This window comes from Anoplopoma fimbria, chromosome 14 (assembly GCF_027596085.1).
Source record: "Anoplopoma fimbria isolate UVic2021 breed Golden Eagle Sablefish chromosome 14, Afim_UVic_2022, whole genome shotgun sequence".
In the NCBI taxonomy this organism is placed as follows: domain Eukaryota; kingdom Metazoa; phylum Chordata; class Actinopteri; order Perciformes; family Anoplopomatidae; genus Anoplopoma; species Anoplopoma fimbria.
Genome location: NC_072462.1, coordinates 3,051,729 through 3,073,246, shown reverse-complemented (window position 1 = coordinate 3,073,246; position 21,518 = coordinate 3,051,729). Strand labels below are relative to the sequence as shown.

General features: G+C 37.3%; 2 protein-coding genes across 3 annotated transcripts; one reads left to right on the top strand and one right to left on the bottom strand.

Moving 5' to 3' along the window:
* Positions 1–37: 37 nt before the first annotated feature.
* LOC129101975 (3-hydroxy-3-methylglutaryl-coenzyme A reductase-like) lies at positions 38–13,560 on the bottom strand. The gene is made up of 21 exons (XM_054611851.1): positions 13,499–13,560; positions 11,817–11,993; positions 10,369–10,560; positions 9,557–9,668; positions 9,361–9,448; positions 8,827–8,911; positions 8,608–8,713; positions 8,408–8,514; positions 8,062–8,181; positions 7,766–7,899; positions 6,820–7,106; positions 6,558–6,694; positions 6,261–6,455; positions 4,486–4,644; positions 4,076–4,233; positions 3,844–3,949; positions 3,538–3,708; positions 3,276–3,416; positions 2,016–2,174; positions 1,362–1,516; positions 38–1,269 (listed from the first exon to the last, which is right to left on the bottom strand). The coding sequence occupies exons 2-21, from the start codon at positions 11,820–11,822 to the stop codon at positions 1,215–1,217; spliced, it is 2,673 nt and encodes an 890-aa protein (XP_054467826.1). The 5' UTR covers positions 11,823–11,993; positions 13,499–13,560; the 3' UTR covers positions 38–1,214.
* A 3,242-nt stretch (positions 13,561–16,802) lies between these two features.
* LOC129102386 (beta-1,3-galactosyl-O-glycosyl-glycoprotein beta-1,6-N-acetylglucosaminyltransferase 4-like) lies at positions 16,803–21,518 on the top strand. Of its 2 annotated transcripts, none has more exons than XM_054612510.1 (3): positions 16,803–16,998; positions 17,113–17,175; positions 17,300–21,518. In XM_054612510.1, the coding sequence occupies exon 3, from the start codon at positions 17,301–17,303 to the stop codon at positions 18,582–18,584; it is 1,284 nt and encodes a 427-aa protein (XP_054468485.1). In that variant the 5' UTR covers positions 16,803–16,998; positions 17,113–17,175; position 17,300; the 3' UTR covers positions 18,585–21,518. The 2 variants fall into 2 exon arrangements, with proteins under 2 accessions (XP_054468485.1, XP_054468484.1); XM_054612509.1 differs by having other exon boundaries at positions 16,803–17,020.

Here is a 21,518-nt window from a genome sequence, read left to right as displayed (position 1 = left end):
TTTGGATCCATTTGTTCATGTTACAGACAGCTCAGACATATTTAAGAGGGAACGTAGTTTAATTCATTTAAAGGTAATTTCATTCATAGTATACTGTTGTAAATATGTCATAGTTTAGGATAGTGTCATAGTATAATATGTCGGAAAAAGTCAGTACTCAAAAAGGGTAACTGTAAAAAAGTACTACAGGATTTTGAAGATTGTAACGAAAAAGTAATTTAACAAAAAATCATATAAAGTCACACTTTCGTTCTTTAAATAGAAATAAAGTAAAAGTGAAATAAATGTTTATCCTCCTTTTTTCCACGATTTGAGACACTTGTTCATGTTACAGAAAGTCAACCGAGACGTTAAGATGGAACATAATTTAATTCTCTTAACAGACAAAAAGAACATAATACAATCTTTTAAGTTAATATCTTAGAATTGAATATTCTATCTAGAACATGCTAACCACCTTTAACTCTCCACGCCAAAAAATCCTCCAAACATTCCTCATCTGCACATTTAATAGTGTGCCATGAAAGTTTATTAAATAAGTTAATATGGCTTTGAGTTTATAGTTTTCTTAGAAAGCAACCTGCCTGTAACGAAGTGTTCAAACACGTCACTTTGTGAGCAGGAGCTTTTTATTTTTTTCTCATTCCTGGAGCCCCAGTCGTTCTGCAGTATACACAGTATACAGGAGCTTACATCAATAAAGGGTTGTGCAAGTGATACTGATTTAGCACAGCATACATTCAGGCAGGGAGTTGGCATTTTTTTTAAAACATGACCAAATATCACCAACGGCAGTAACGGCGTAGTCTCAAGCGAGCTTTTTGGCCAGTGCAAGGATCAAATTTTCTCAGAGCAAAACATGTTATAGCTGTTTGAAGAGCTTGCTTCATGAATAGGCACACAGGATAGCTGTTCACTTTGCAGCATGGCGTGTTTTTTATAATCCAAACCACGTGGATAGTTCAGTCAGTTCCAACAACGAAAATGTTCAGTTACAGGCAAACGGCACAAACGAGGAACCTCAACGTCACATCTTCTTCACGTCTTTTAGGGTTCGACACGCGAGGAGAGCTCACGTCGGCTGTGGTCTTCATCGTCTCGCAGATCTTCCTTCAGAACCTCGTCACCAGGAGACCATTGAGTCCTCTCAGTCCTCACCGTGCCGTCGTCTTCTGTTAGTTTAGCGTCTGACGAAAGGTCGCCGTCGTTTTATGTCAATATGCCGTCTCCGACTTCGACAAAGGTGCTTCTGGCAGGTTTGTTTTGGATCTTTGGCAGCGAGAAAACAGGACAAAGTCAGCAATCACAGGAGGGGGGGGGTTAAAAACATGATTTCAACGCACGTGATCAAAGTATCTGACCTGTTGTGGGCCATGTGGCTCTTGACGAGGTGTCCGGCTGCTAGAGCGGCCATCAGGGAGAGCTCCCCCGCCAGCACGGTGCCACACACCACTCGGGCCAGCTGACGGGCGTTCTCACCGGGCTCACCGGAGCTGCTACCCTGGACACCGAGCATCTAAAAGGAGAGAGATGGGTACAGATTTAAAACATCAGAGAAACGTGTTAACCATCTGATCAGCAGTCTAAAAAAGCTTTTATGATTCATGACACATCTCGACTAACACTGTCTCACTGCCACATGTCTGCAAAACAATAAACAGCTGAAGCTTCGGTCATAGATTATTATTTACATGTGCATACTTTGTGAATTTATGTTTTTTTCTGAATTTATTCAAGTGTGCATTCAAAATTTAAAGTTCTGAAGTAACTTACAGCTATAATGTCTTTAAAGAACATAAATAAATCTTTTTTTTTCTCTGCATTCCTCCATTTAATTAGAAAAAGAAAGGATTTTAACACAGAGATTGCTTGTTCACTTTCACTCAGACAAACTTTGAAACGGAAACTTAACATGAAATAAACTTTTTAGCATTTTAAGATTGAAAAATATAAAACAATAAACTCTTATAAAAGTCTTATAAAAGTGACGTAAAATAAAGTCTAGGTGGCGTTACCTGCAGACAGGCCTGCTGTGGAGCCAGGTTGGTGCCTCCTCCCACGGTGCCCAGCTCGATGGAGGGCATGGTGCAGCTGATGTACAGGTCCTCCCCTTCTGGACCAGCAGCCTCCATCTGGGTGATGCAGTTGGAGCTCCCCACAGTCTGAGCCGGGTCCTAAAACAAAGAAACAACACAGCCACTTTACTCAGGAGGTTTAGGCTACGGCCATCACTAATGTTTCCCTCCGCTAACGAGCCAACATTCACTTCAGTCCAAGATGTCATCATTTTATCCTCTTAACCATTTGTATGAATTGTCATAATTAGCAAATCAATTCTTGCGTTATGCCCAAAAACATGTTTTGTGAGGTCACAATGACTTTGAACTTTGACCTACAAATACTAATCAGTGGATGTTTGTGTCAAAATTGAAGAACATTTCTTCAATTCCCACAACGGTCGTTGCCGGAGCAGATGCATAAAAATCTATTGTTATTTACAGATTATGTCCATGTTTTAAATTCTGTCACCCTGTTGTTTTTACACACTGTTATGTACTGCTCTCATCAACTGGGTCACATTTGCATAGATTGGCACTACTGAAAGGTGCTTCAGCTACGTTGAGTTGGGCTCCCTTCCTACATCACTTAGATTTTGTAAAGCTGAAAAGGTCTTCAATGTATGACTATTTAGTTTATGCAAATATTTTGTGTTTGTGTTCTTCTTGTTGGTTATTATGGTGATTCATTGTGTAGGATGTACATTTTGATGCGTGTGCATTCATTTGTGAGGTTTGACTGAAACATTTAAAAAAGAAAACTATACTAAATGAGACCTGGCTGGGACCTCTAACCAAATAATAAAAACACAGGAAGTCCCAGTCCTTTCATTAGAAAATACTCTATAAGATGTTATTTTAATAATCAGAATTCTTTTCAACTCTCATACTGACACATTTCTGCTCCTCAAAAACATTGAAAAGTAGAAAGTAGAAAGTAGTAGTCTTTTGTGTTTTTAATACAAACAATGTATTTTGATACAATGTTTTGTGTAACACGTGTCAGATACCTCTTTGCTATTTCATTATTATTTAACCCAAGTATTGCATTAGCATCCAAAGTCACTACTGAGTTACACCTGGAATTTGTGCCATGTCACCATAGTTAGTTTTTTCATCTTCATCCTGAAGCATCATTTTTTTAAAAACACTTTTTATGTAATTATTGTAGTTTATGTTCATTAGCTAAAGGTTTAAGCATGTGTAGTGGTCCCTTACCTGTCCACAGGCGATGTAGATGGCTGCTACGATGTTGGCAGCGTGAGCATTGAAGCCCCCGATGCTGCCGGCCATGGCCGAGCCCACCAGGTTCTTGTTGATGTTCAGCTCCACCAGAGACGCTGAGCTGCTTTTCAACACCTACAGACACATCAATGAGTTGTTTTAGTCGTAAAAATATCAGACAAAGGCAGAAACAGTAAACAAAAACTGTAAATGTAATGAATTAATAAACTGCGAGTTTGGTTTTGGTCGTCTTTACCTCCCGGACCACGTCGGCGGGGATGGTGGCCTCACACACAGCGGACTTCCCCCGACCCAGGACCCAGTTAATGGCAGCAGACTTCTTGTCGGTGCAGTAGTTGCCGCTGACCGACAGCACCTCCACATCTGGATACTGCTGACGGAGTCGGTGCAGAGCCTTCTCCGTCCCCTAAAAACAAAAACACAACACACACAGAGACACTTTAACAGAACTGGAGATACGAAAAGAAACAGACAACAAAGTGAGACTAGAAACAGGAAGATTCAAATTGCACTGACTGCTTCGTAGCACATGTGGTCGTACCTTGGAGAGCATGTTCATGCCCATGGCGTCTCCTGTCTGAGACTGGAAGCGAATGTACAAGTTCCTCCCAGCTAAGCCCACCAGCAGCTTCTCCAGACGAGCAAACCTACAAAAAACAAAGATTCATTTAATCTCTACGTGCTCCAATACTTCAGTAACATTTTATAGGTGTGACCAAAGGAAACCTTTAAATCATTTTATTAGTGTTTTCTGTCACAGCGTCTCCACTGACCTGCTGGTTTTGTCGAAAGCCTCTTTGATCACGCTGAACCCATCCGAGGTCTCGAGCCAGACTTTGACCTCTGCAGCCCGGCACGCCGAGGGCAGCCTCACCACAGGACCCCGGGTCATACTGTCAGCCAGGATCCTGCTGTGGCAACCCCCGCTCAGCTGAACGGGAAAAGACAATACGAGTCAGAACAGCACACACACACACACACACACACACACACACACACACACACACACACACACACACACACACACACACACACACACACACACACACACACACACACACACACACACACACACACACACACACACACACACACACACACACACACACACACACACACACACACACACACACACACACACAAAGGAGGCAACAACAGCTACAGCCAGATATCCGCTACTTACAGAAAGCGCCCTGCATCCTCTGTTGGTGCTGGCAACCAGGCAACCCTCTGTGGTCGCCATAGGAACGTGAAACTGCCTCTCATCCAACAGGAGAGGACCGGCCACTCCGACTGGAACCGGCATGTAGCCAATGACGTTCTCACAGCAGTTACCCATCACCTACAGGACAGCAACACAACATTGTATTTGTTAAAACAATAAAAAGTATGCCATTGGATGTGCTTGTGAATATACAACATAAACCGCGTTTCCATCTGGAAGTTCCTGGTAATTGTAGTTTCTAGGAGGGCTGAGCAATATATCAATATTATATTTATATATATCGTGAGACAAGTTACCATCTTAGACTTTGGATATTGTATTATGGTACATGTGTTGTCTTTTCCTGGTTTTAAAGGGTGCATCAAAGTAAAATGATGTGATTTTCTGAATTTACCAGACTGGTCTAGCTCTTCTATTGTTTTATTTTACCCACTTAGTCATTATATCAACGTTACTGATGATTGTTTATGAAAAACCTCATTGTGTACTCTGAAAAAGCTAAATGACAGACGAGTACTGCTGCATAGTATTTACGGACGCACGCTGGATGTAATGAATTAAATGCAGAGGAGGAAAATTAAACTTTGAGTGTCTGTCTCCACAGTAAAAACAATCAGAGAAACAGTCAGTACACAACTTTTTCTCTTGAAGGTTTTTCTCTTAAAATGAGTCAGAAAGCGAGAGCAAAGCCTAACTTTACTTTTAATGTTATCAAACAAAGAGAAATGCTCTCCCCTTGTCCTAAAATAAGTTTTATTATTATTGCATATTATATGATTTTATATTGTCTTATGTGTATTTATGCTATGGTTTCATAATTATACATATTTAAGTTCTTAGTTTATTTTGCACTAATTTTACTTTTTTACCGTGATCAATGTATTCAGTGTTGTCTTTTATTTATTTATCATTTACCAACCTAACTTGGTGTACAACATTTGTAAAGCTCTTTGAATTGCATTTCATTTATTTGTGAGGTTCAATATAAATAAAACTTGATTGATTGATTGATAAAATGGTCCTAAGGCGATACTGGAGTATTCCCTTGCTTTATGAACGAAGCGATACACCAGTTGAAGCAGTAGTGCTTGTAGGAGCCATTTATAGGATATTAGTATTTAGTTATTTTATGCATAAGCAATATTGTTTGATATATTAAGATAGCTTTTCTATTGATGGTCATTCGTTTAGTTTAATAATATTGTTTGTTGTTGTTTAGTATACTTAGTTTTGGGTTTGGTAACACTGTGGGCACCTGCGGTTACATATAGGAGTAGGCAGGTATAGGACCAGCATGCACCGGGGTGGGCCTATGGTTTTTTACCAGCGCAGGAGAGTCAGCGACAGGATTTCCTTTGTTCTTTTGTTTGACCAAATAAACAACCAGAAACACAGAAATCTGATGGACAATAACCTCTTTTTGCCTGCGTAAAACACAAACCCATGGTGCGTCAGTGGCCCGTTGATTTAAGTTTCTTTGGGGATTTTGGGGACAATTGGCCACTACAGTGCTGTTTGGGTTTTCAAGCCCCACCCTGAAAGTTCCTGTTCTTTCAGAGAGTCTACCCCCTCAAACAGAGCCTTGTAGGGGGGTAAAATGTCCCTGGAACTAAATTTATCGGTCCGTGCTGTCGAAATGCAATGAGTTCCTCCAAAATGTTTTACAATCCTCTAGGGAAAGTTTCTGCGGTCCCAAAAAGGGGATAAAGAAACCATCAAAATGCTTCAATTACCTTAGAATAGTCGTAGTCTTTATAAGGAAGAGAAGCCAGAGCAGAGAGAACAGGGAGATTGGGTGAAAGCATTTCCCTCCTGATGGACACGCCCCTCTCTGGAGTCTCCAGGACAGATTCCAGTTTGTAGTTCAGGATGTTACGGGAGGTCACCAGGTTCATCACCTCTTTATTGCTTAGAAAGCGGGCCCCCCTCTGGAAACCAACATGTTGAAACCGCTGATTTATAAAACCTTCATACAAATACAGAACTACAGACATCTTCTGCAACAGTTTCCATCTCCTATGGCAGCTTACCTGAGGATCTGAGAGGATGGCCATACATTCCTCCAGCGTCCGGGCCTCTGAATTACAACTCGTTTGAGGAACACAAGGCGTCTGATCAACAGACTCCCCAAAACATGAAACACAGGGGCCGTTTTCCACTGGGGCTGCTGTTGTGGGGGAATCATGTGAGAGATCAGTCACATTAAGCAACAAAGCAATTACATCAGAGTTTTTGTTTTCCATCTGTTAGAACTGACATAACAGAGGTAGCAGAACCAATTATAAGACTCACCCTTCTCTCTGAGAGTCACGTCAGTCTCAGGGGGAAGTTTAGAGTCTAAGACGGCTGGCGAGGCAGGACTGGAGGCTAATGAACTGTTTTTGGTTGTCTGGGGTTTCAGGACCGGGAAGTCCCTCCTGCAGCAGTCCTCTGCCACCCGGGGCTTCTGGGTTGGAGGAGAGCTGGTAATGGGACTCATGAGGGACAGCGAGGACTCGGCCTCCGTTTGCTCAAAGAAGACGTACTTCACAGCCAGGAGCAGGGCAAGACCGAGAGTAATCACCTGCTCCAGGTCCATGCTGGTCGGAGGTGAAGAGAGACAAAGTGATGCATCAGTGAAGCTTCATTTGTACTCGCCGGAGTGAAAAATAGTAGCTAGAAAAATAGTGAATCACGGCCTCGCAGTGCTTGTGCATCTCGGAATTTTTGTAACTTGATGCACGATCAGGTGAATGTCACAAATAGTTCACTGATAAAAGCAATATTTACATGTATGTGGATTATACAAAGAAGGACAACTCGTTCTTAGACGCTTTAGAAAAAGGAGGTCTAAAAAAATCCACATTTGAGTAAATATTTTGTAGCCAATTCAAATTGTTTAAGAGATACTCAACCTTTGTTTATTTATAAAGCATATAAATATAGCCCTTTTTTTTCTTTTCAGGGCTTGCATAAACAATAAAGTAGTCCATGAATATGAAATATGAGCTTACATGCATTGTGAGGGTGGCTTTGTGGCTTTTTGCTGGGCATATCTATGAATTAAACTTGTTGTCTTTTTGATTCTTCACGGTTCATTTTGTTTGTAAACCCGAAACTAATGCACGCCATCTGCGGAGGCTCACACTGCGGCGCCATGCCAGAGTAGAGCAAAACAAAGCTGAAGTCACTGCACAGGAGTTAATAACAGGGAATTGTATTCATGGAACGAGCGATCTTCCTTGTTAAACGCTTTTACCTGGTGAGCTTCAGAGGCCTCATGGTACCACCAGAGTCCAGCCTCGTTGCTATGGGTCCGTCCGCAGAGCGATTCTGACCTGGAAGCTCCGCTGCTAGTCGAGTGTGAGCATGAACCAAGGCCAGGCCCAGAGACTGAGGAGGACATGAGACAGATAGATCATCAACGGGCTACATAACTCCACCTTTAGACTCATGTTTTAAACCAGTTATACGCCGTAGACTAATAAACTTAGTACAAAGCTTTCGAGTCTGTTTTTGACATCTGTGGTAAAAGAGCTGAATTAAGTTTCTCACCATGATGATTTTAACCCTCTGGGTCACAGGATTGGGCTTGTTGTCCTCTTCTTCTGCCAGCACAAGGGCAAAGTGGCTCAGCTGCCAGATCGGACGGCCCTCACGACTTTCCCTGGACAGCTATAAATATAAATATTTCAATAAACAAGCTTTTAGTACATTAATATCCAAGTATATATTTGTAACATTTCGTTTTACAAAGTTAGGAAAGAACAATCCCAGTCACAGCTCAGTACTTAAACACTGGTATCGGATCTGTACTCGATGTCGGTCGATACCCAAAGCCCAGGTATCGATACTGGGATTCCCTACTATAATTCTCCCAAATGTTTCATATCATCCTCACCTCCAGGACCAGGGAGACACACGCAGGGAAGAAGGTCATGAAGACAAAGTAATTGGCCAGAACGGACATACAGCCAAAACAACACATGATCTCTAATTGGGGCACACCTGGAAAACAATAGAAAATAGTGGTGATTTAATTGTAAAAAATAAACATAGCTGGCATCGTTTTGGAGAACAATCAATATTAGTGTTCCTCACCTGACATGGTGCCAATCCCAATGACCAGACACTCAACCAGAGCGTCCAGGGTGAAGGTGGGGCCCAGGATGGCCATGCCCTGGGAGATGTTCTCCCTCACCTCTTCCTACACACAAGACACAGAGCCATAGCTCTAATCAGCGACACCTCGACTACACCCTTCAACACAGATCTTATTTCAGTTCTCACATTCAACAAAACAAGGAGGTGTAACATTACCTGAGAGTTCGAGCTGAGGGCAAATTTGGCCAATGCACAGGCTTTGGACAGATCAATGAGCAGGAGAAAGAAGGGCAGAGCTTCACTAAAGGGGAGAAAGAGACAAATGGCAATCAGAGAATGTTATTGGGTCTAAATTTTTGAAAAGACAAAGAGGTCAACAAGTGGCAATGCCATTCATACGGGTCATAAGGTCATCTGTGACAATGTTAAGCTTTAAGATCCTTCTAATGTTATCTTTTATATCAGAGCTCTGGTTTTGACATTCTGTGTCTTATTATGATCTCATTGATATTCACATTGATTGATTACTGACTTGAATGCAAGTCTTTTTTAACCATTTGATCTTACCGCCACACTACTTGTCTTTTGTTCATCTATTTAAACTGTGGTAACTGAGGTCAGGTGACAGGACAGGATTAGAAAACTCAACCATACGCTGAAAGACTTCAACTTCTATTATAAGCTGGTGAGCTATTTGTAATCATCCATCTGCCGAGCAATAAATGAGTCACTGCATTTTGGATCACTTACTTAAGACCCGTCAGCTCTTTCCCAAAGAAGTGAATCACCACTGTGCTGAAAACAAAGCTGGAAAACACCGTGAACAACCCAGCAATACCTGTGGGAAGAGCAAATGTTGACAGTTAAAAATATAAACCATGTGTGGCATTTTCATAGAAAATATGTGGCTATTACATGCTGAACATGCTTTAACTTTCATACTGACCCAGTATATATTTGGAGCCCAGTTGTCGCAGATTCTTGAACTGGAAATAGATATAAACGACGGCCATGCAGCGTGTGATCGTGAGGATGATTATGTCACTGCTGTAGATTTTCTGTAAGAGAATAAGCACAGACATATATATTTGTAAACAATACAACTTAAGATAAGATAATCCTTTATTAGTCCCGCAGAGGGGACATTTAAAGGATTACAGCAGCACAGATGTAGTGCAAACAAGGTACATAGTGGAAAAAACAAACAAGTATTTTAAATAAGTAAGTAAAAAGAGCAAAACTTTTGCACTCCAGTAGGACGACAGGTGCGTAGAAGAATACCTTAGGTAGACAATATAGAACAAAAAACTCCTGCACACTGTCTTCTTCACTTGCGTATAAATATATTTTAGTTACAACGTTTCGGTACGTAGACCTTCCTCAGGTTATTTCAAATAACCTGAGGAAGGTCTACGTGTCTAAGGTCTACGTGTTCTAAATAAGTAAGTAAGAAAAAAAAAAATCCACAATAACTAAAAAAAAATCTTATAAATACAGACAGAATAATTACAGTTATAGTATTGCACAGTGTATTTGTATTGCACAGATTTATTAGTGTTTTGTTGTCTACTGGGATGGCAGACGGAGCTGGTTGTGCAGCCTGACAGCAGCAGGAATGAAGGACTTGCGGTACCTCTCCTTCACACACCGGGGGTGAAGCAGCCGGTGTGTGAAGGGTGGGAGAGGTTGTCCATCAGGGATGACAGCTTCTCCTTCTTGATAACATTTGATATTCGCTGCCACCTCAGGCAGACTCACCTCCTCCACTTTGGGGCACTCATTCCAGCTGCACATCTGGCTGCTGGCTGCCAGGTTGTTGTTCATGGACACCAGGCAGACGGTGAGGGAGAGGGTGCCCACTATCACCTCCCACGGGTGGGAGGCCACCAGCAGGCCGTGGAGCCTGAAGACACGAGCCAGCATGGTCACACCTGGGGGGCACAGCCTCACCTGTATCAAGACAAAGCATGAGAACAGGATGACATCACGTGGTTAGACCATAACATAGCTTCATCTACAGGAACAATTAGCATTAAATGTACTCTTTAAACATTTATAAAGACATAATATCTGTATTTAATGTGACAGTAAACGTTGTCTTTGGTTAGCTAACTATATATATATATATATATATATATATATATATATATATATATATATATATAAAAATACATACATATTTATACATACATACTTATATATATATATATATATACATACAAATACATATATATATAAGATAATCCTTTATTAGTCCCGCAGCGGGGAAATTTGCAATATATTAATAATAATAATAATATTTGCATATATATATACATACATACATACATACATAGTATGTATGTATTACATACATATACATACATATATATATACATACATATATATACACACACATACATACATACATATATATATATACACATATATACATATATATACATATATATATATATATACATATATACATATATATATATACATATATATATATATATATATACACACATACATAAAAATATACATATATATATATATATATACATATACATACATATATATACATATATATATATATATATATACACATATATATATATATACATATATACACACATATATATATACATACATATATATATATATATACATATATACATATACACATATATATATATATATATACATATATATATATATATACATACATATATATATATATATATATATATATATACATATATACATATATATATATATATATATATATATATATATATATATATATATACATACATACATACATATATATATATATATATATATACATATATATATATATATATATATATATATATATATATACTTACATAGTAGACTGGTAAACTATTGCACTGAAGTGATATAAATGATTAGACTGTAATAAAAAGGATAAACTAGAGATGATAACTGTATTCATGGAGGTGTTTCTGTTATTTAACCTGCCATCTACAGTGATATACTGCTAACCTAGCTAGCTAGCATTAGCATTAGCATTGATTAGCTGGCTACATGTATTAGCATGCTAACCAGCGGAGGCTAGCGCTAGCATTGGTTAGCATTAGCTACATTAGCTACCACCGTCGGGCTAAGGTCACTCTGCCCCCCCGCACTTTGAGGACTCCTCCCCGGGCTGCTCACTGACACAACGTCTGGAGGTCTCTTACGTTCATATGTCAGCTTCTCCGCGGTCAGAGAGTCCCCTCCATGGCGATGGTTGACCCTTCAGCTAGCTTAACTTCACACAAACATGGCGAATGCGGAAGTCCTGACGTCACGGCGACGCACGTCACGTTGTCATACTTCAGAGGGGGGCGTGGTCGAAGGTGAAGCAGAGGTGAAGGCTGTGGAGACAGAAAACAGACAGAATTATTATATATATTATATATATAGACTATATATAGACAATATATCTATAGCCACATTATGTATTTAAGTCAGATAGAATATGAAGAAGCAAAATATATATAATGTTATATATATAAGTACATATATAAGTATATATATATATATAAGTACATATATATATATATATAATAAGTATATATAATATATATATATATATAATATATATATATATATATATATATATATATACATATATAAGTATATATATGTAGTACATATAGTACATATATAAGTATAGATAAGTACATATATAAGTACATATATATATATATATATATATAAGTATATATAAGTATATATATATAAGTGACATTATATATAGACAATATATCTATAGCCACATTATGTATTTAAGTCAGATAGAATATAAAGAAGCAAAATATATATAATGTTATATATATAAGTACATATATAAGTATATATATATATAAGTACATATATAAGTATATATATAGTATATATATATATAATATATATAGTACTTATATATATATATATATATAAGAATATATATAAGTATATATATATATATATATATATATATATATGTACTATATATATATATATATGTACATATATAAGTATATATATACATATATAAGTATATATATACTTATATATATACTTATATATATAAGTATATATATACTTATATACAAGTATATATACTTATATATAAGTTTATATAAGTATATACATATATATATAAGTATATATATATATATATATATATAGATAGATAGATATAATGTCACTTTAAACAGGACCAAACATCTTTCTCTCATATAAGTGGCTAAATGTAAATCATTCATACGCACAATATTATTTTTTTCGGCTCTATGCTGGCTGGAAATGCAAATAGTTGAAATAGTCTCAAGGAAGTAAAAGCCACTGGTCCCCTCTGGGTCTGCACCTCCTGTTTTATTCATTCTCTTTATTACATCCTGTTTCCTCAACTGTGGGGTTTGTGTCGTACACCTGTAGTCAGCAGAGATTACAAAATCCAGAGGCACTTCCTTAAAACATTTAAATTAGTAAACATTGACTTAAAAATGCTATTTCTTTTGCCTTTTAATGTATCTGCTACAGGAAGACAGCTCCTAAACTTGCTGAATAAAAAAGTAAACTGAGACAACTTTCAAAATACACGTTCTGGTCCAAATATTTAAGTTTAATCTTAATGACTTATAAATAACTGCCTCTACTAAAAAAGTTAAATTTTTAATACTTCAAAGTCAAAATCTGATTTGCCAAATTTGCCATTTGCCAAATTAAGATGCACTTATGACTTCTGGTGACTAGTAGTTCTCTTGAATACCTATGTTGAATACACTTATTGTAAGTCGCTTTGGATAAAAGCCTCTGCTAAATGACTGTAATGTAATGTAATGTAATGTAATGTAATGTAATGTAGTGTAAGACAGAGCACTGTGATCCTCACCTTCAGATGTTTGTGCCTGAGGAAACTTACCTGACATTTCTTTTTATATATTCTCATAATTAGAGACCTTTCAGGTGACTACCCTTTATATATTTGGATTATTTTAAGCACAAACAATGAAGGGATTGGATTACTGTGGACTTCTCCTCTTCATCAGAGCAACAGGGGTGTTAATTGATGAATTGCCAACTGATTGTGCTCCCAATTCTTGATGATTCATTTCAGGTGTGTGTGTCATGTGACTGCCTATATAAGCTGATGCACCTGCACAAAATAAATTGAGTGTGTGTTTTCTCAGAACTTGAATGCAGTTGTGTTATTTGTCCTCCCAAGTTGATAGAACGTTTCGTAGGTATATCTAGCAGTCAAGCTCTGTTTAACAAGGGGAACTGGTTACTGAGTCTGTAAACAGGTTTTTCTTCGTCTGGAGGAACCAAAACCTCCTCACTGACTGACTGAATTGAATGACTGTTTATTTATTTCCACTGATTAAAAAAAAAAAAAAAAAAAAAGAGTGTATTTGAGTTTGAGTGCAACCGTTTTCTTGATCTTTTTCTAGTTCTCTCTGTTCTTTTTTATTTCACAAACCACTTTTTTCTTCCATGCTATTTAATCTGCTGTATGAACTGTTTGTTTATGATATCAGGGATTTACACACAGCTCCAAGCGCGCTCATGACTTCCTTTTTTGGAGTTTCCTTGCTGTAATAAAAAGCATGGTCTTTGTTTGTCATAGCTGGTGACATGTGAAACGCAGATCAACATTTCTTTGCAGCTCTTATCTGTAATTAAAGCAGTTATCGGCTTCTCTGAGCTCCTCCCTTTCTCTCTGGGTTATTTGTGAGAGCCAGATCTCTCCTCTCCTCAACAACACCCACACCAGACTGACGTCAGAGTGCACTGCACTTCTTCAGCCTCTTTATTTTTGGATTATATTGTGGAAAAATATATCTCGGACTGGGATTAATGGAGAGCTGGTTCAGATTGGATGGATTTTTCCAACAAGTGTCGTGCGTAAAAAGGAGAAAAATATAAATATCAACTTTTTTAAATTGCTGCAATCGGTACGTTTCTTCTCAAAAAAAGGTGATCTATGAAATTATTTATTATTAAGTAGCTTTTTAACACAAATACTGATGCATGGATACTGGATTCTTTCTCGTTTGGATAACCTTTAGGGTGGGACTTGATGAAACTGCTTATATATATATAAGTACATATATATGTAGTACATATAGTACATATATAAGTATAGATATATATATATAAGTATATATAAGTGTATATATATATATAAGTGACATTATATATAGACAATATATCTATAGCCACATTATGTATTTAAGTCAGATAGAATATAAAGAAGCAAAATATATATAATGTTATATATATAAGTACATATATAAGTATATATATATAAGTATATATAAGTATGTATATATGTATATATATACTTATATATATAAGTATATATATATAAGTATATATATGTACTTATATATATAAGTATATATATATAAGTATATATATGTACTATATATATATATATGTACATATATATATATATATGTACATATATAAGTATATATATACATATATAAGTATATATATACTTATATATATACTTATATATATAAGTATATATATATACTTATATACAAGTATATATACTTATATATAAGTTTATATAAGTATATACATATATATATAAGTATATATATATATATATATATAGATAGATAGATATAATGTCACTTTAAACAGGACCAAACATCTTTCTCTCATATAAGTGGCTAAATGTAAATCATTCATACGCACAATATTATTTTTTTCGGCTCTATGCTGGCTGGAAATGCAAATAGTTGAAATAGTCTCAAGGAAGTAAAAGCCACTGGTCCCCTCTGGGTCTGCACCTCCTGTTTTATTCATTCTCTTTATTACATCCTGTTTCCTCAACTGTGGGGTTTGTGTCGTACACCTGTAGTCAGCAGAGATTACAAAATCCAGAGGCACTTCCTTAAAACATTTAAATTAGTAAACATTGACTTAAAAATGCTATTTCTTTTGCCTTTTAATGTATCTGCTACAGGAAGACAGCTCCTAAACTTGCTGAATAAAAAAGTAAACTGAGACAACTTTCAAAATACACGTTCTGGTCCAAATATTTAAGTTTAATCTTAATGACTTATAAATAACTGCCTCTACTAAAAAAGTTAAATTTTTAATACTTCAAAGTCAAAATCTGATTTGCCAAATTTGCCATTTGCCAAATTAAGATGCACTTATGACTTCTGGTGACTAGTAGTTCTCTTGAATACCTATGTTGAATACACTTATTGTAAGTCTCTTTGGATAAAAGCCTCTGCTAAATGACTGTAATGTAATGTAATGTAATGTAATGTAATGTAATGTAGTGTAAGACAGAGCACTGTGATCCTCACCTTCAGATGTTTGTGCCTGAGGAAACTTACCTGACATTTCTTTTTATATATTCTCATAATTAGAGACCTTTCAGGTGACTACCCTTTATATATATTTGGATTATTTTAAGCACAAACAATGAAGGGATTGGATTACTGTGGACTTCTCCTCTTCATCAGAGCAACAGGGGTGTTAATTGATGAATTGCCAACTGATTGTGCTCCCAATTCTTGATGATTCATTTCAGGTGTGTGTGTCATGTGACTGCCTATATAAGCTGATGCACCTGCACAAAATAAATTGAGTGTGTGTTTTCTCAGAACTTGAATGCAGTTGTGTTATTTGTCCTCCCAAGTTGATAGAACGTTTCGTAGGTATATCTAGCAGTCAAGCTCTGTTTAACAAGGGGAACTGGTTACTGAGTCTGTAAACAGGTTTTTCTTCGTCTGGAGGAACCAAAACCTCCTCACTGACTGACTGAATTGAATGACTGTTTATTTATTTCCACTGATTAAAAAAAAAAAAAAAGAGTGTATTTGAGTTTGAGTGCAACCGTTTTCTTGATCTTTTTCTAGTTCTCTCTGTTCTTTTTTATTTCACAAACCACTTTTTTCTTCCATGCTATTTAATCTGCTGTATGAACTGTTTGTTTATGATATCAGGAATTTACGCACAGCTCCAAGCGCGCTCATGACTTCATTTTTTGGAGTTTCCTTGCTGTAATAAAAAGCATGGTCTTTGTTTGTCATAGCTGGTGACATATGAAACGCAGATCAACATTTCTTTGCAGCTCTTATCTGTAATTAAAGCAGTTATCGGCTTCTCTGAGCTCCTCCCTTTCTCTCTGGGTTATTTGTGAGAGCCAGATCTCTCCTCTCCTCAACAACACCCACACCAGACTGACGTCAGAGTGCACTGCACTTCTTCAGCCTCTTTATTTTTTGGATTATATTGTGGAAAAATATATCTCGGACTGGGATTAATGGAGAGCTGGTTCAGATTGGATGGATTTTTCCAACAAGTGTCGTGCGTAAAAAGGAGAAAAAGATAAATATCAACTTTTTTTAATTGCTGCAATCGGTACGTTTCTTCTCAAAAAAAGGTGATCTATGAAATTATTTATTATTAAGTAGCTTTTTAACACAAATACTGATGCATGGATACTGGATTCTTTCTCGTTTGGATAACCTTTAGGGTGGGACTTGATGAAACTGCTTACCGGGCGTTTTGCAGACCGGTACCTGCTTATGGAGCAAGGTGAGCAAGTATTCAATCATTATGTTAAAACCCAAACTTCTGGTTTTTAGGTTTCATGTCAGTTTCACTTCAAATGTTATGTTAATGAAAACCGAAAAAGAGTTTTGGTTTCCCCTCCCCACAGAATGAAAACGAGATGTTCCATTTATTACTTCTTCCTCCTGTCACTGTCCACTCTGTGTGTCCTGCTGTTGGTCACAGTGAAGGTCTGCGACATCACCCAGTCTTCTCCTCCCGTAGAGTCTTTAGAAAACGTTCAGCTGTTTCAAAAGTACAATATCAACTGTGTGGCTGTTTACGACATGGACCCGGTGGAGGTGGGTAAGTCCCTGGTTATCAGGAGAAAACAGATTGTGGAGGAAATGGAGGAAAATCTGATTAACCTCACATCAAACTGCCCGCTATTCATTAAGTCCAGAGGTTATGATGAAGTGTGTGTCTCAGAGGAGGAGAGACACTTTCCTCTTGCTTACTCACTGGTTGTGCATAAATCCGCACTGATGGTAGAGAGACTCATCAGAGCGTTGTACTCCCCCATAAACGTCTACTGTATCCACTACGACCGGAAGTCTCCGGCTCAGTTCATCTCAGCCATGGAGGGTCTGGCCCGCTGTTTGCCCAACGTCTTCATCGCCTCCAAGCAAGAGTCCGTCTTTTACGGAAGCTTCAGTCGACTCAAAGCCGATCTCAACTGTCTGTCCGACCTTTTGGAGCCGGGTGTCCAGTGGAAGTATGTCATCAACCTCTGTGGCCAAGATTTCCCCCTCAGGTCCAACATGGAGCTGGTGTCACAGCTGAGGGAGTTAAACGGAGCCAATATGCTGGAGACGTGTCGACCCAGCGAGTCCAAGAAGCAGAGGTTCACCTTTCGCCACGAGCTGAGGGATACCGGCTTAGAATTCGGAAAAGTGCTGGTGAAAACGGAGCAGGTGAAGGCTGCGCCGCCGCACGGCATCGAGGTGTTCACCGGCAGCGCCTACTTCGTCTTGTCCCGGGACTTTGTTGTGCACATGGACTCCTCGGCGGTGGTGGGAGATTTTCTGGCCTGGTCAGAGGACACCTACAGCCCCGACGAACACTTCTGGGCCACTCTGGTGCGACTTCCGGGCGTCCCCGGAGAGGTGCCCAGGTCCAGGCCCGATATCACGGACCTGATGAGTAAGACCAGGCTGGTGAAGTGGCAGTACCTGGAGGAGGACCTGTACCCGCCCTGCTCGGGGGCACACGTCCGCAGCATTTGTATTTATGGTGCAGCGGAAATGCGTTGGCTGCTCAACTACGGTCACTGGTTCGCCAATAAGTTCAACCCCAAAGTGGACCCCGTTATCATTCAGTGCCTTGAGGAGAAGCTGGAGGAGAGACAAAAGTTGTTCCAGTCAGTGGCATCTCAGACCTGCAATAAGGGTTAACCAAAAGACAATTAATCAATTAGTCGATCAAGAGAAAAATGAATCAGCAACAACTCTAATGATTGTTCCATCTTCTGAAATGTACAAAATCTGCTGCTTTTTAATCTTAAATTGTCCTTTCTCTTTGGATTTTCAACTGTTGGAGACATTTGATGTCATCATGTAGAGGCTTTAAAGGCAGGGTTGGTATTCATGGGAAACTAGTTAGATTTAAAAAGTGATCCAACCTTAGAACACAGCAAAGTGTTGCCAACTCTTTTCCAATTGAAATAGCTAGCAGCACTAGCGACAAAAGTTGCTATATTTTGTAATCTGGAATCTAATTTGGAATCATTTTTTGATTCAAATTAATTCAATTTAAAGGCCATCATGAATGTAGAGCCAGCATTTTGTATCATACATACCTGTTGCCTTAAAGGGTCACAAAACACATTCTCACATATCTCTAGTGGTGTGTAGCTATGCATATATTTTTAAGTTTTTTAAGTAGATGAGTTGTTATTCTCCATTTGGTGCAACCACGTCTGCAAGTATGAACAGAGAAAGAAAAACTAATGAGCTGTTCAGAAGCAGAAATGTAGAAAAGTAAGTCAGAGAAGCAGTTTATCGTGACAAACCCCATTTCTACTTTAAACATGTTGTCTCACCAGTCATTGATATGATTAGCTTAAAGGTTGTGTTTAAAAGACAAATCTAAGAGTTTTACATGTTTTACATTGAAGTGAATGTTTCCTGTTATTGTGTCAATTTAAAACCTTTTTTTATTATTATTATTTTTTATTATTTTGTGTCGATTTTGTTGGTTCCTGTGGACGAAAGTGGTTTCTCTTTTTGATAAATCTATTTTAACAGAGATAAAAACAGTATAATTCAAACACCAAATGTTTTATTTACATGAAATAGTTTGAATGAAGTGATACAAACTTCCATTTAGAGAATACTTATGAACATGGATTATGAAGGTTTCCCAAAGTATGGTGTCAGAGATAAAATAAAGATGAGTGTGCGTGAGGGCCAACCTGAACTTCTGAAGGAATAACCAGAAATGTTACTGCTGATGATGCAAACTCTACAGCTGAAACTCTGTGCTCTTATTGCAGGTGGTTTAAATTCAACAAGCTCACACACATGTTGCACGTATAAGTCTATATATATATATATATAGTTTTGTCCATCCTTCATATTTATTTTATTAACATTTCACTCTCTACCTTTACAGTTTATAAACGGAAGGATGTGGTAACATTATAAGACTTTCCTAACAAAAGAGAAAGGATGTAGATACAACAGTGCATGCAAGCTTCCTGTTTGTGGTATTCTTTTGATTTACACAAAATAAAGCACACTGAGAGAAGTTTAAGTAGTCTAGACTTTAATTTGTAAATTATGGCAAATATTGATGCAGGAGTTCTTAATGGAGTTAAGTTAAGTTAATCACTGCTTAAAGGTGCAAAGTGTTCTGTTATCTGGACACATCTACAAATACATTTCACCTCTAGCCTTTAAATACATTAATATAAGTGTGGAACTTCCTTAAATATTTTGGGTATTTGTGTTTTTTATGGAGCAACGGTGAAGCTCATATCTCATCCTCCTGTCTGTTTCCTGTCAGACTGATGTAGAGTTTCGGTTTCGTTATTTGAAGTATTTATATTCATCTCTGCACACACAGTAGATTTTCTTCTCATTTTTCTCCGTTTATGGTGAAATATGTGGCAGTGGTTGCAATAAGAGCATCTTAAACTCGTGCTATGAGTTTGTTAGAAAGTATTTCTAATAATTTTGTAATATTTTCTACATGATATTTAACATTCATGAGTGAATAAGAAACAAAGATAATGTTATGTATGTTGTGATGATGTGGGACGCTATCCCTCGTAATAAGAGGCTGATTTTAAGAACTATAACAGAAAGTAAAGGGTTAAACAGATCTGACCTACTTAGTGTTTGTTTAAGGGGCTGTGTTATTAGATAGTAGTTATAGTTATCAGAAAACAGAACTCAATATTCTTATCATGTTTATACTCTATGTAAACTACTTGTGATGTGCAGGCAGTGGAGGAAAGTAACTAAGTACATTTACTCAAGTCATTTATTAAAGTTCCATGTTGAGGAACTTGTACTTTACTTAAATATTTGCATTTTTGTTTTGCTTCTTTATACTTTTACTCTGCTACGTTTTGCATTTATTCCATACATTTTGTTATTTTGCATTTTACAAAATAAATAATAGAAATAAATAAAAAATATGACAATTTTAAAATGTTAAAATGTACATTTTATTATTTTTGAAAATAAAAACAAAATTAAAAATAAAACAATTAAGTATAAGCAATGAATACATTATAATGTATTATTACTGGTTTAGATAGAATGAATTGATTGGGGGGGAAATTCACAAGCTACACAGCATTATATAAAGTAATTGTATACATTAAATTATTGCAAATTCTAATCCAATAATGATTCTGAAATGACCCGTTCTTCACAATGGGTACTTTTTTATGCAAAGACGTTTGATCTATTACTACAGCACGCTTTTGAGTATTTTGACCCTGTAAAATGACTCTTGCTTAAGTAGAGGTTTGGAGTACTTCCTCCAGCACTGTGTACACGAACATTGTTCTAACACGTCGTAGATCTACTGAAGCGTTTCTCAAGTTTCTCCACAAGACTAAAAGAAAAGGTAACACTTCCTTCTTCTGGTCACCACACTATCAACAGTGTTTTTTCTCATTTCTACCCTCGTGAGAACTTATTTTTTTATGTCAAGGTTTAAGAAAAGACAAGGTTAATCTGAATAAAATGTGTTAACAGAGTTGTTAAATGTATTTATTTCATCATGTTAAATTATTTTACTGTGATATTTAAATCAATAATCCAACTAACCTTCTGAAATGATGACTGTTCCTGAGTGTTGTTGTAGCTGATAAT

Coding starts and splice junctions, on each gene's coding strand:
- LOC129101975 (XM_054611851.1), bottom strand. Junction 9,449..9,556: donor GGGCTCCAAATATATACTGG/GTCAGTATGAAA, acceptor CTCTTCCCACAG/GTATTGCTGGGTTGTTCACG. Junction 3,709..3,843: donor GCATGAACATGCTCTCCAAG/GTACGACCACAT, acceptor TTTTGTTTTTAG/GGGACGGAGAAGGCTCTGCA.
- LOC129102386 (XM_054612510.1), top strand. CDS start 17,301: ATGAAAACGAGATGTTCCATTTATTACTTCTTCCTCCTGTCACTGTCC.